The 13,528-nt window shown below is 45.5% G+C and overlaps 1 protein-coding gene across 2 annotated transcripts in view; it reads left to right on the top strand.

Moving 5' to 3' along the window:
• Positions 1 to 8,875, top strand: part of LOC126527835 (N-acetylated-alpha-linked acidic dipeptidase 2-like) — a 38,752-nt gene extending 29,877 nt beyond the window's left edge. For both annotated transcript variants that reach the window (XM_055069257.2, XM_055069256.1), the window contains 3 exons: positions 2,808 to 2,886; positions 6,660 to 6,752; positions 8,590 to 8,875. In XM_055069257.2, coding sequence (XP_054925232.1) covers positions 2,808 to 2,886; positions 6,660 to 6,752; positions 8,590 to 8,794 — 377 coding nt within the window. In that variant the 3' untranslated portion in view covers positions 8,795 to 8,875. The remainder of the gene's footprint in view (positions 1 to 2,807; positions 2,887 to 6,659; positions 6,753 to 8,589) is intronic.
• Positions 8,876 to 13,528: the final 4,653 nt, after the last annotated feature.

The raw sequence follows: 13,528 nt of genomic DNA, 5'->3' as shown, positions 1-13,528 counted from the left end.
AAAGTCTCGTTAAAGAGTTCACACAATGACTGTGTTTCTTCCTTCGGAAAGTTTTTGTCGATGACCTCCTCAACCGTAGCCTGTTTGATGCGGCTCATTAAGCTGTTTGCCAATTTTCATGTTTTTCTTCCATCATTCCTGTTTAGCACAAACTTCTAGGATACGTTTCTTCTTTTTGCCTGTCGCGTTTTGGATGTTATAACATTTCGCAATATGCGAAATTTCTGCCTAAGTGTGGCATTTTTAGGATCCTTTGTACAGTTCTGCCAAGCTTTATCTTTTAAGTAACACAACTCCATTATACCCTGCGTTATCCAATTGTTGTTTGGTTTTCTTTGCTTTATTTTGGCAGCTTTGGATGACGTCGCGTATATGAGGTGGAACTTTTCGAGAAATATATATATAGCCTCATTTGATCCAGAGCTATTATAGCATTCCAGTTTGTATTCTGAATAGCTTTCTCTATACTCCTGCTGTCTAAAATGTTCCTGATACTAGGTCTTATGTTCGCATTGTCCCTGCGGTTGCAAGTTTCAATTTAATTACTCCTGATGAACAGTGTTTGTTTGCTATGTGAAAAATTATGCGGTCGATGCATGATGTAGTTATTAGGGAACCTAAAGATTCCTCTTTGTACAGTTATTAATAAGGTTAACTAAGCCAAATTCAACCTGTAGGTCTAAGTAGTCTCTAACTACTACCCTCTTCGAGTTTAGCATTATATCTATATTTAGGTCTGCCGCTAAAATAAACTGCTTCTCATTTATATATTTTTTAGGAGTGAGGTTAGTTCTTCGAGGAATAAAGTAATGTTTTTGCTGGGTGGTCTGTATATTGCACATACAATGTAAGTTGTATCCATCTAGCTAAGAGAGACAACCACCACTTCTGCGTTTTCTACGGATACCTGAATTTTATATGATAACCAGGTATCGCTCACAAACATGACCCCCCCCTCCTCCTTTTCTGTTTTCTCGACACCAAGCGTAACGAGAGTACCCAGCAAGGCTGTAAATGCTTTGTCGAGTTGAATCGAGATTAGCCTCTGTCAAGACGATTACATCTCCTCTTCTCTGCTGAGTGTTTACGTAAGCACATAACTGGTCCCAGTTTTTGTTTTTGCTGCGTATGTTTATATGTAATAAACTTAGCTATTGCTTTAACCGTTCTTTCATAATGAACTGATTTACGTGAAAATCCCACTCAGAAAAAGACATGAACTCAGACATTAGTTTATTTTTTCCAAATCGTTTTTTGTTGCAATGATCATAGCAGGACTTCCTTCGTCGCGCCTAGTGAAAATTATGCCATTGCGCATTCCGACAAATTTATAGCCCTGTTGTCTGTCCCTCTGTCTGCTCAGCCAAAACAACTTCTTTTGCGCTCGTGTCAAGTTTTCGTTTGTGTATATGCCATCAGATTGAAGTGCGTATTTCTTCGTAATCCACAGGTTACGATCAGCCAGTTCCTTAAATCTGACAATGACTGGGTGCATCAAGTCTTTCTTCTCTTGTAGCCTGTGAATAGCCTTGATTGAGTGAAGGCCATTCAAAGGCTATGATCTCTCTCTTAGTATCATTTAATGTAGGCGTGAAATCGCGCTAGTGACAAGGACCTGTTTTCCCTGGCGACGTTCGCATAATAAAATGAACAGTTACAGTGGATGTGTATGCGTTTATTTCTCTACCATACTATATGACCCAGGGGGTTCCTGGACTGAACTACAGTCATAGGGGAACTAATGGGACATTGGAAACTAGTTAGTATTTCATGTTGAAGATCAAGCCAAAAACACAACAAATGCAAAAATAATGGTGACAATGGCAACAAGGAGTGTGGTGGGTGACAATATAAGATAACTGATTCTAGTTACGATATATAACATCTACTAGCCGAGCAGTAAAATAGACTGCCTGCTAACAGAAGCGAAAGATTTTGGGTTCTCTATATGTGTTTTTTGTTTGTCATATTTCTTGTCACTGATTTTGTCATTTTTGCGTGATTATTGTTATCTTTTTGGCGTTGTTTAGCACTGCCTTCAGTTTTACCGCGGAATAGATATAGTTAGTGCTGTTGCTGGTCGGCCGTGGCTTTTACCCCAGTCAATGTCTCGTAACTCGCTTCCCCATGGCATCCTTGGGCGGTCCTTTCGAAGTGCTTCAGACCACTCTCGCAACTCTCGCGCGCCCTCAAGGCTAGTGAAAAGCCAGAGCGCGCCTTTCGGTAGGCTGGTTCTTTTCGACCGCTGTCTTCCAGCGTCGAGCGCTCTCAGGAGCTCCGAGCCTCGTCGTCGGAAGAGTCGTCGACTCTGAGAGTGTTTCCCGCCACGTCAACACAACACAATGTCACCGTTCCTGGTGACGAGCCACTGCATGCCCGCGTCTGAACGAAAATCTTGCCCCACGGGCCCGCGGCTTGAGTTTTGGCTTAGAGAAATCCACCAATACCTGCAATCACGTGGTTTCGCCTCTGAGATTTCCTCCTGCGAGAGTGATTCACACGTTCGAAGTGCTCCCTTGTTCTCTGCCCCCGAGTTTGAGGAACAACGGATCTGCCCAAATCCGAGTCTGCCGATGAAGGCAAATGTTGCTCTTGTCGTTTTATGGCCTGTTGTCGGCGTCTTTACTTTATATATATATATATATATATATATATATATATATATTATATATATATATATATATATATATAATATATATATATATTTAAGGATCGTTACAAAATACAGCCACAAATGTTGCAGTTACGCATTTATCTCTATGACCATCTTTCAACGTGGTATAGCCGCTTTCTTCTTTGCCCTCCAGAATGGCTGATCAGCGAGACGAAGAAATTCCAGCAACGGGCCCAGAATTTCCGCTCCTGGTTGGACAATCGCACGCTCGAGTGAGTTGATGATTTGGCGTGTAATAACCGCCCGTGAACACTCATTCGCTGCATGTGGCTGCTAATAAAATATCTTGGAGGGAGTTTGTTCTGGCACATTTGTGTAACGCCGCCATGTATAGTTCTATCTCTAGTTGTACAACACGCTAAACCTTTTGATGCATTTATGGGTGCATAAAGGGTGTTTGATTGACTTATGACAGACGCCCCTATACTTAAGAGTTGAGATGGAATTGTTTCTTGGGGCCAACGAAGTATTCAGGGTTTCAAGAATGACAATAGCTGTGGCAGACAACTTCAAAAGTCTATTAAAATAAACTTTCGTAGCTATCGCCTGCTGAATCTCTGGTCAGGAATTTTTGGGTATCTCGGGTAGCCAGAATTATTTCACTATTTAATTGCGTCTTTTGTAAACACACGTACAGTTACACCTCGCCATTGTGCGCAATAGAAAAAAATGCATATAGGGCTAAAGACGAAAGGGTTATCCATGGGACAAGCAAACAACTCGCATCTGTGCGACAAAGAGCAGCCAAAGATTCGCGCCGGGGATCTTCGCCAATATTCGCCTACGTTATCTCGCAGCCTCAGCTGCAACAAAATGAGTAATCTAAGCGAAGGCAGCTTCGTAAATTGCGATCTGTTGTTATCTTGCTACTTGACAGCAAATTACGCCATTACCGAGCCTGCATCCGTCAAGAGCAGATACGCCTAGGAGAAAATGCATGTGTTGGAAAACAAATCCACTTGTATGGTTTTTCTTGAATTGTTGTAGCGTAGAATATTCTGTTTCGCCACGTAAACATGAAGCAAATTTTGGGCCATACGGGCCAGCGAAGTTTGGTTGTTGTATCGAGTCGCGGCGCCTCGTATAACACCTAACGTGGCATTGCCTATTCAGTTGGGAGGTGCCCGCAAGCTCCCCCCCCCCCCCCACAATGCATATTGTGCCTCATAGGCACGTTTTGTTAGTAGGTACACATGAAGCCGGAACTCGGTGTATAGTTAAGAAACTTGAAGGAAGGCTAAGGAAGCTGATGGCCATTCCTGGCCAAGTGTAAAAAATAAAGTCATCTTCCTGGTCGAGTTGTTAGTAAGAGTGGTGTATATGGACCAAGAAGAGAGGGGGTTAACCGAGGGTCCCGATTTTTATTAGGCACATCATGAGAAGCCAACAAACACTGACACCAAGAACAACATAGGGGAAATTACTTGTGTTGAAGAAATGAAATACAGAAACGACAAATTAATGGAAATTAATGTGGATGAGAAAACAACTGGCTGTAGGTGGGAACCGAACCCACAACCTTCGCATTTCGCGTGCGATGCTCTACCAATTGAGCTACCGCAGCGCTGTTTCCCCATCCACTTTCTTGGGTATTTATGTGTCCTAGTAGAACCCTGGGAGTGTTAGCCAGCGCCATCACTCACATACCTTGGCGGCGGACGTCGAACGTCCTTCTTGCCGCAGGCGTCACGAGAACGTGATCTTTTTGGGTGACGGCAACTGGTCAATAAACCCACACATGCTACCCGAAGGCATCAATGTTGCCGGATTCGACACCCTCGTTATGTAATAAACGAGAAGAGAGGGGGTTAACCGAGGGTCCCGATTTTTATTAGTCATATCATGAGAAGCCAACAAACACTGACACCAAGGACAACATAGAGGAAATTACTTGTGTTGAATAAATGAAATAAAGAAACGATAAATTAATGGAAATTAATGTGGATGAGAAAACAACTTGCCGCAGGTGAGAACCGAATCCACGAAGGTTGGGGGTTCGGTTATGATATGACTAATAAAAATAAACACTGAAACAAGAAAACATATGTGAAAAATAAACAAAAAATGTTCGAAAATGTTTGACCAGATATTGCCTAATAAGCTAACGATTTCAGATGAATATGGTATACTAATGAAGGAAATGTTTAATTTTTTTTACTGTGTTTTAGTTCAATTAGGGGCCCCCTAACGCCTAGTGCTTCTGATGCGCGATATAGCCGGCCTTTGCGAGCCTCAGTACAGCTTTTATGTTCTGCGGGATAGCGTTGATAACTTGAGCGTGGTTGTATCGTCCAGCTCGTTTTTCTTTATTTATTTGCATGTTAATTCAACGCTTGGCATGCGCTTCCCTTCATATTTCGCCTGAGCTAGCGCACGGCATTGATAGGCAAAAGGTGTCAGGGCCAGACTGTTCGTTATCGAGCATGTTCACGCTGCTGCATCCGACGTAGTGTGTCGCGTCGTGACGATGAATGCAGAGCGCTACGCGAAGAAGCGTGGGCAGTGTTTGACAAGCTCAGAGCACACTTCGGACAGCAAAATTGATAGATTTAAATGCGTGCTTTTATTTTATTGACAATATGGTGCAACACTGCCTTGTCTGATAACTGTTAGATGCGATTATATGGTGCCTGCACAGAATTGTTATTGCTTGAATGATTCTGAGAAAAGGTTGCGCATGTATTGTAATATTGCGACTGTGTGTTGGCTTTGCGTACTGTATTCATTCTTTGACACATATTATTTTTTGTTTAGACACGTATATGGGATGCATAACATTATGAAGTGCAAATAAGAGTGAGGCGGCTCTAGAAATATCTGTGGTATACCGTCATTCATTCCCATTCTATTCTCTGGGGTTCTTAAGGAACGTACCGAAAAAAAATATTGCCATAGTCAGCAGCGTACATAAGTTCACCTGAAGACAAAGGTCACGCCTGCAGTTTCTTGACGCGCTGGCGCATCACCTGGGGCAAGTTGCAAGCTCAGCGAAGAACCATAACTGCTGGCGTGGCGGTCGAAATGCCGGACGCTAAATAAACTCAGATGTTCGCGCTGAGCAGCAGATCTCGACGTCCAGGTGTCTTTCTTGACAGAAATTGTCCCCATGACGGATTGTTAGAGTTGCAACAGGCCAAATCATTCTAAGACATGACAGCTTTTAGAAACCTCGCTGCCCGTTTGCCTATATTAACCTGGCTGCGCAACGTCCTATGTCATTCTGGCCTCTCTCCTCGTCTTTTCTCGCAGTGTGAGCTTGTTTCATCTGATGAACTATCCAAGCGAAATGTGCTACATGTATTCTGTGTTCTAACAAACAACACGGGTGCCAAGGGAAGGAAAATGCTGTCGAACGCAGTAGTGGTGGCGGTTTAATGGCGATAATACACTCGTACAACATTCTGTACATGTACCGCCGAGGAGGCGGGACTTCTGAGCATGTGTTACTGTTAGGCAAGTATTCCGGCAGCGTTTGAGAGCACTTTTGTGTCTTGAAACAGATCGCTTAATCTGACTAGCTTTCATGTGCGGCGGTTGCCCATTTGCCCGAACGCAGAAGAGAAATAAAGACAGAAATTTGTTTATTAACGCTCAGTGGTCTATTTTGTCGTATTTTGCTGTTATAATTAGGATCTTTTTTCTTGCATTGATGCTCTCCAAGCATACTAACGCGGATGAGAGCGCGTGACTCGTTTTCAGGGGGCTCCTTTACATGTACATGTCTTTCCGCCGTAGCTTTCCTTTCATGACCATAAAGAGTTGCCCGAGTGTGTAGCAATCTTTTTGTCGCTTATAACACAATATAAAGCCGATTAATGCATGCATTTGTCTATTACAATTTGTTGTTTTCAAAGGGCTTCGTCCTGCAGTAGATTTAAATACGTCGATGATGATAGTCATTGCGTCATGCGTAATGAGACCTGTTTTAGGCGCCGTGACTCCTGCGACCCTTCGTGAATTCCCTCTCTTTGTTAATTCCGTGCAGCAAACCCACCTTACGGATGGTCAACGAAAGACTCGTGCTCATTGAAAGAGCGTTCATCAAGCGGGACGGATTGCTAGGAAAGCCGAACGTCAGGTAAGTGCGCATGATCGTTGAATGAAAACAAATCCTGTTGATCCAGCCTGTGTTCGTCACCCTAGAAAGTAACACGTGATAAATTGAAGCGTAACTTTCCGGGGTGTTCTTGGGGAAGAAATCCGGAATGAATTAAAGAGGAAATAATATTTCACTCTAACATGGTGTCAAACTTCAGTGCAGCGAAACTGGCTATGATATCAAACAAAAAAAATACGCGATGTGTTGGTTGGCGTCTTTGGCTAAGTGATGTGGTTTAGCGGATAACAACGCTGTGCAGCTGTTTGACTCGTTTCAACAACTCGCTCGAGACACGGCACGGCACGACATAGGCGTCTTGCAAATTTCTTTTCTTCAGTGACAATGTACTCACGAAAACGATTCGAGTGACTACTTACTACGGACAGATACACGTAGTTCTCGAACAAAACACACCAAGCACTTCACATAATACATATTTCACAACGACATAATAATCAAGTACACCTTTTTTCCACATGCAATCCGTGAATGGAACATGTTGCCTGATGGCGTTGTCATCTGTACATCACTCGAAACTTTTATCGCCAAGTTATCAAACAATGCCCTGTAGCTATGATCTGCACATAGGTGAGCTGCGTCGTACAATGGCATTCTGATTCACTTACCACTGTCTTGTATTCTGCCCTGATATAAATGCCTGCTGTATGTTGTCTCTTGCGCATTGCACATCCAATATATTTGCATTTTCTTTCTTTGTTCTTCTTCTGTGTGCTAAACCTTCCAACATGGTGCTTACTATTGTTCCCCGCTCCTTTTATAGAATTTGTATAATAAACATAGAGTGCGTATGTACTGCCTTATTCACCCAAACTTGTCTATGACCGCGCCTACTTGAACTGTGTTCTCTTGAATATGTATCCTGCGCCTATCCTGCAACAGCCTCAAATGTGAGGCTAGCAGTATGTTCAAACAAATAAATAAATAAAACACACACATTCGCGATGAATCCTGCATTCGCTTGTTGGAGGGCAAGAGTGCCCGAGATCTTCCAATCGGCAATTGTCACGGTCGGCATGAGAAGGCGTGGTTGCACCCTTATACACGAACGCATGCGCGTTCTCAAGCTAGAGCTGAAGGTGAGGATGGATGGGCACAGCTAGAGGCGCAATGCCTAGAACATAGTGATGAAGCAAGGGCGCGTTGCTTCGAGTGCCTTGTCATTTTCTAGGCAGCCCTAGCGGTGGTGCAGTTCACGTTTTAGTACGTGATGACCGAAACCGCCGCAGCGTCACGTGCTCACTGCAAGGTGCCCATGGACCCACCGCGGTGGCTTAGTTGCTATGTGAAAGCTTAGTTGCTACGTGAAAGGCCCCAGGTACTCAAAATTAATCAGAGGTCACCCATAATGGCGTGGCCCATGATTAAACCGTAGTTTTAGCACGTGAAACCCCAGAATCTTTTAAAGGTTAAAATTAACGAACTTCCCTATTATTTCCGCTTAAGAAAGTTTTACTTTACCGCAGGAGTTCTATTCTACCTCGATAGAAAATTAATGGGCATGGCCCAATTTCCAGAAGTTGCTTTTCGAAGATTGTTGTTAAAAACGGCCAATCGCAAATGAGCAACAGGTCAGCACAGTTGCTCGCTGTTCTTTTTCCCTATGATATAGTGGCTTGTTTATAAACATACAGCTTATGTATTCGCACTCGAAGCCTCCACAACACGTGATGCACTAAAGCATGGCTGCCAGAAAATAAACAAACACGTTCACTACAATCCTTCTTTCCTAAATGAGTTCCACACGAAGTGAGAGTGCCGAAGCCGTTACGCGGCCTCCCGCTTTTGACGCACGCAGGAACATGGCTTTCGGCGCGGATCCGGAGGACGCGTTCGCCGGAAAGGCGCTCGCCTTCCTCCACGAACACGCGTACCGCGCCCGAAGACAGCGAGACCCGAGCCTAAGCGCGAGGGCCTGGCGGCAGGCCCACATCGACCTGTCGCATCTCGTGCTCGCCGTCCGCATGTGCAACCAGCTACTGGACCTGGAGAGATCCATCTAGAAGCGTTCTAGCTTTTCTGCGGAGGGGCGCGTCGTTTTGCGCGCTCGCTGGAATAAACGGCCTCGTCGCCTCCCGTCTCGCCGTTCACAGGATGCGCCGCCGTGGCTGTACAGGCGCTCCCAGAATAAATCGGAACGCTACACACGCGGCCGCTCGCCGGCGGAGCGCACCCGTGGAAGAAGTAGTACCATGGTCTGCGCGTGCGCGGTCTCCCTAGCGAGCAAGGTTGGCTCCCTAGTGCATATAGTTTGTGTTGCGTTGCTCCAGAACGGAAGCCCTAGGTGCCCCTTAACGTTTTGTCAAGGGGGGCTGGGCCGGTGGTGTCTGTGAGAAGCTGTGTCTGCGCATGCACTCGCGTTGGAGCATAAGCGCTCGTGTCTGCATGTTCGGGTGCTTCGCCCTTTTTTTTCATTTTTCGTGTGGGTCGTATTTATCATTTGCTAAAAATATTCAGGGTAGTTTACCGTGACTAGCGCTGGCAAAGGGCGGCGTTTTCGTCTGATGCAACCATGATGATATCGGCGGCTCGATTGATAAAAGGATACAAACTTATTTAAACAACCACAGTTACGCGAATTCCGCCCTATTCCAATCGAGGCAACATGTCGAAAAGAGTGCCGATGAATGTGCGGAGAAATATAATTAAGCTCAGTTCAAAAGGTATACCTCAACGTGAGATATGCCGCCTCACAGGAAAGTCTATAAGTGCGGTCAACCGAATAATCCAAGCATACAGGGATGAAGATGGCCGACTCAAAGATGCAGCACGATCGGGACGACACCGATGCACATCGGAAGAGTCCGATCTTCTTATTGTTGCTGCAGCCGTTGCTGATCCTTTTCAGAGCGCCCGCCAGATCAAGACAGCCCTCAACCTGCAAGCCAGTGAGGAAACAATTAGAAGGCGCTTGCGAGAGGCTGCTCTTCGTGGATTTGTTGCGGCACAAAAACCGCACCTTACGGAGCACCAAAAACGCCGGTGCCTTGAGTTTTGCAGGGCATATGAGCGCTGGACGACTGCAGAATGGAAGGAAGACATATTTTCAAATGAATCGACATTTTCATCTAGATGGGATCAAGAGCGCCGCGTATGGAGACCATATAACTGCAGGTATTTTCATTTTCTTTCTGCTCTTTTAAGCACAAATTCTTTGGACGCGCAAAAGGTATTTCATCTGAAAAGACCATTATCTATTCCCTTCTTTTCGTGTAGATACGAGCCTGGGTATGTTTCTGAGATCTAGAGCAGCAGCCGCTGTACTGTCAACGTTTGGGGAGCAATTAGCAAAGAGGGCCTCGGTCCGCTAATCCGACTGTCCCCATCGTTCACAGCTGAAGCTTACTGCGAAATTCTGGACAACCACCTATTGCCATACGCTCTCGACGGGCCATTTAAAGATGGCTGCTACTTGTTCCAACAAGACCTGAGCCCGGTGCACACCGCCAGAGCTGTGGAAAAACTTCTTCAAGAACGTGGTGTTCGCGTTCTTGACTGGCCTCCGAAAGGTGCAGACTTCAATGTTATGGAGAACGTGTGGGGCATGATGAAGGAAAGCTTATCCAAGCTGAATCTGGGAGGGGCCAGTGCCGGCGAGCTCTGGCTCGCCAGAGCGCGAGTGGAAGCGCCTTGGCGAGAGGAGGGACTTCGTCGATGCGCTCTACGAGTCAATTCCACGCCGCGTACAAGCTGCGCTTCGCGTGGACGGCGCATTCGCGAGATATTGATAGCGGAACACGCCAATCGCTTTAGACGAAACAGTTACGTTACGATTCTTTTTTTTTTTTACTGTGGAAAAAATAAACCCCGTGCTCTTCCTGTTATTTAGATTTACTATGTTCTCCTTACTACTTTTTCGCATTCAGCTCACACAGCGTACCCTTGATTATCATTGTATACTTCCTCTGAGCGAAAGAAAATGAGTATCTTCACCAACAAACGCCGACTCACGATCAATACGTAAGAACACTCGCTACCAATGTTAATGTTACCAATGGTCCAGATTCCGTGATTGATTGGCGCACAATATATACGAACCACGTAACGGGGTGCGCCAAAAATGAGTAGAGTCGTGAAGAGTTCATTAGAGTGCCCTTTGCATGAAGTGACTTCCTGCGCGTGAAATTGGCCTTGATGAATGTGCCGCGTTATTTCATTTTTTTAACTCTTTTATTTCCACTATCGCAGACACACCCGTTAAGAGGGGTCATGTAATAGTGGAAATTGTCCTCGTATTGCGAAGCCGTAGTAGTAACACGGATAGGGAGATATTTTACTAAGAGCTAATACTTGGCAGGACAGGCTAGCACGGTGGAAAAATAAGGCAGCGTTGCCGTTGCAGCCAAGCCGCCCCACTAGCACGTAATCACGCCAAGCATTGCTATCTCCCAGACGGGATGCAGACCATGGCGAGAATGCGCTGCAAGGAATGCAGGAGCCTTTATTTGTAGATAACGGTGCATGCATGCTGTGCTACAGACATTCATTCGCCCAGCCCCCATTGCACAATGCTAAAGGGCACCTAGCGCTACCTTCTTGGAGCAAGGCAACGCCAATCTAGATGAACTAGGGAGCGAAACTTGCTCGCTAGGGAGACCGCGCATGCGCAGATCTTGCCTGTATTTATCCGCCGGCGCGCTCCGCCAACGAGCAGCTGCGCGTCCAGCGTTCCGAATTATTTTGGGAGCACCTGTACATCCCTCTGGTGTTTCATCTGTTGCTTCAACTATTCGGCTGCGACCCCGTGCATAACACCGGGCGATGGCCTCTGTGCCTGACCCTCTCCCCTTCGTATGCTGCTTTATTATGTTTTTTTTAGAAATGTGTTATTGTGAGTGTAAGATACATTACGTAATTTCGTACGGTGTGTGGCATGCTATCTTACTTTGGTAGCGCATTTTCTGGCAATAAAGGATCAAAGGAATGCACAAACTCAAAGTATGCACAGCTGAGACTTTCCATTCGGTGGGTAACTATTCCCTCTAGGACGGTGAAGCTTGCGGTTAATTCTAAAGCACCAGCCGTGGTGGCCCACAGTTGGTTCCGCGTTGCGCTGCTAAGCCCGAGTGTGCGGGATCAAATCGCAGCCGTTGCCAGCCGTACACTTGGTGAGAGAAAAATGCAAAAACACCCGTGCAGCGTGTAATGGGTGCGTGTTAAGAAACCTCGGAGGGTCGAAATTAATCCGGAGTTCGCCACTACGGCGGATTCAAAATCATACGGCGCGTAAATCCCAAGAATTTTTTTTTTCTAAAGTGCGCAACCACGGTATTCGACCACAGCACTTCAATGCTGGGTGACGCCAACCGGCTTTGCGGTACATGTGGGTTCGGCTCCCGCATGCGCTAATTCGTTTTTACCGCAGAAGCCGTTTTTCTCGAAGTCTCACACATAGTTACGTTTCAGGCAAATTACTTCATAGTTTCGCATGCCTCCATCGCAGGACGGCACACTTATATATAATCGGAGTGTCTACAGCCATCTTTATAACGCTTGCAGATGTGCTCGTTGTTGACTCTCTTGTTCGTGGAAAACGCAACGAAATGACAAATGTTACCTAAATATCTTTACAGCAACACATGTTCGGCTTTAATCGCTTCGTTGTGTTGTTAACCCAAATTCTTATTTTCAGCTTTTTCTGCCGTTTTAATGGCAATAGGTTTCTTTGGTTTTTCGCCAGCCCTCGCACTCAACCGGATGAGACGCCACCAGACGGAGGTGTGACACGCTGGTTTGAAAGTTTAGATGATGCTGTGTTCGGTGGTGGCGCTGTATCACGTTCCTCCGCCGCGACATGTGTTCTTGCCTTCCTGTCCGTGCTCTGACAATGCACTGTTCTTTCATGTGTAATGCATATTTCAGTCTTGTACACCCGCAAACTGTTTGTCATTATTTTCATTGTGCCTGCGACCACTGGGCGACCGCAGCCCCGGTGGTAGCAAACTTTGGTACACAAATCAAATATTCATAAAATTTCGCCTGCTTTCATTTTTTTTCGCATAATTTGCATAATTTCTATGAAAAGACCAGTCAAGTTCACTTATGTCTGGTTTTATAGGGTTCTAACTAAAAAGGATCGAGCTCTTAGTTTACCCGTATCCTCCACGCTCACACGTTACGATCCGAACGAGAAATTAGTGTTTACTTGTGGCTTTCGAAAATTTTAGCCTAACATAAGCTCCGGAAACAAGAAGAAAAATATAGAAGGAACGGTGAACGCAACTGCACCAATGCTGAACGACAAATTTCGAATTACAGACGGAACATTGTTCTCAGAAACGACACAGGCATTGAAGTTCCAATTAAAATTTGGTAAGGCCCGGTCAGAATTAACGAGTAAATACAATAAATTTTTTATTCCAGTGCATTCAGAAGTGTCATGCGCTGTTGTTGCTGAGATGTCTTGAGCAAAGCTGCCTTGAACATTTGCTACGTTACCAACCTATAAATCGATGTCAGTAGCTTGGGTATGTTGTAGCAGCGAGCAGAAAGAAGCCGAGCCTGCGGGCCCCGTCTCCATGGCTTTAGCTTCCCGTTAGTGGTTCGCAAAGTTTGGCGCTGGGAAGGTGTTCTGCTTTATGAATGGAGGTAGTACAATAGGCAAAATAAGAACACGCGTGTGACGACGCAACCCACCACCCCATTTCACATAGGACGCTCATAGCATCCATCCATCCAACCATCCTTCCATCCCTCCGTCCGTCCGTCCGTCCATACATACATACATACACTCATGC

Source organism: Dermacentor andersoni, chromosome 9 (genome assembly GCF_023375885.2).
Source record: "Dermacentor andersoni chromosome 9, qqDerAnde1_hic_scaffold, whole genome shotgun sequence".
Lineage (NCBI taxonomy): Eukaryota > Metazoa > Arthropoda > Arachnida > Ixodida > Ixodidae > Dermacentor > Dermacentor andersoni.
Note: the sequence above shows the minus strand (reverse complement) of the source record. Positions and strands in the feature narration are given on the sequence as shown.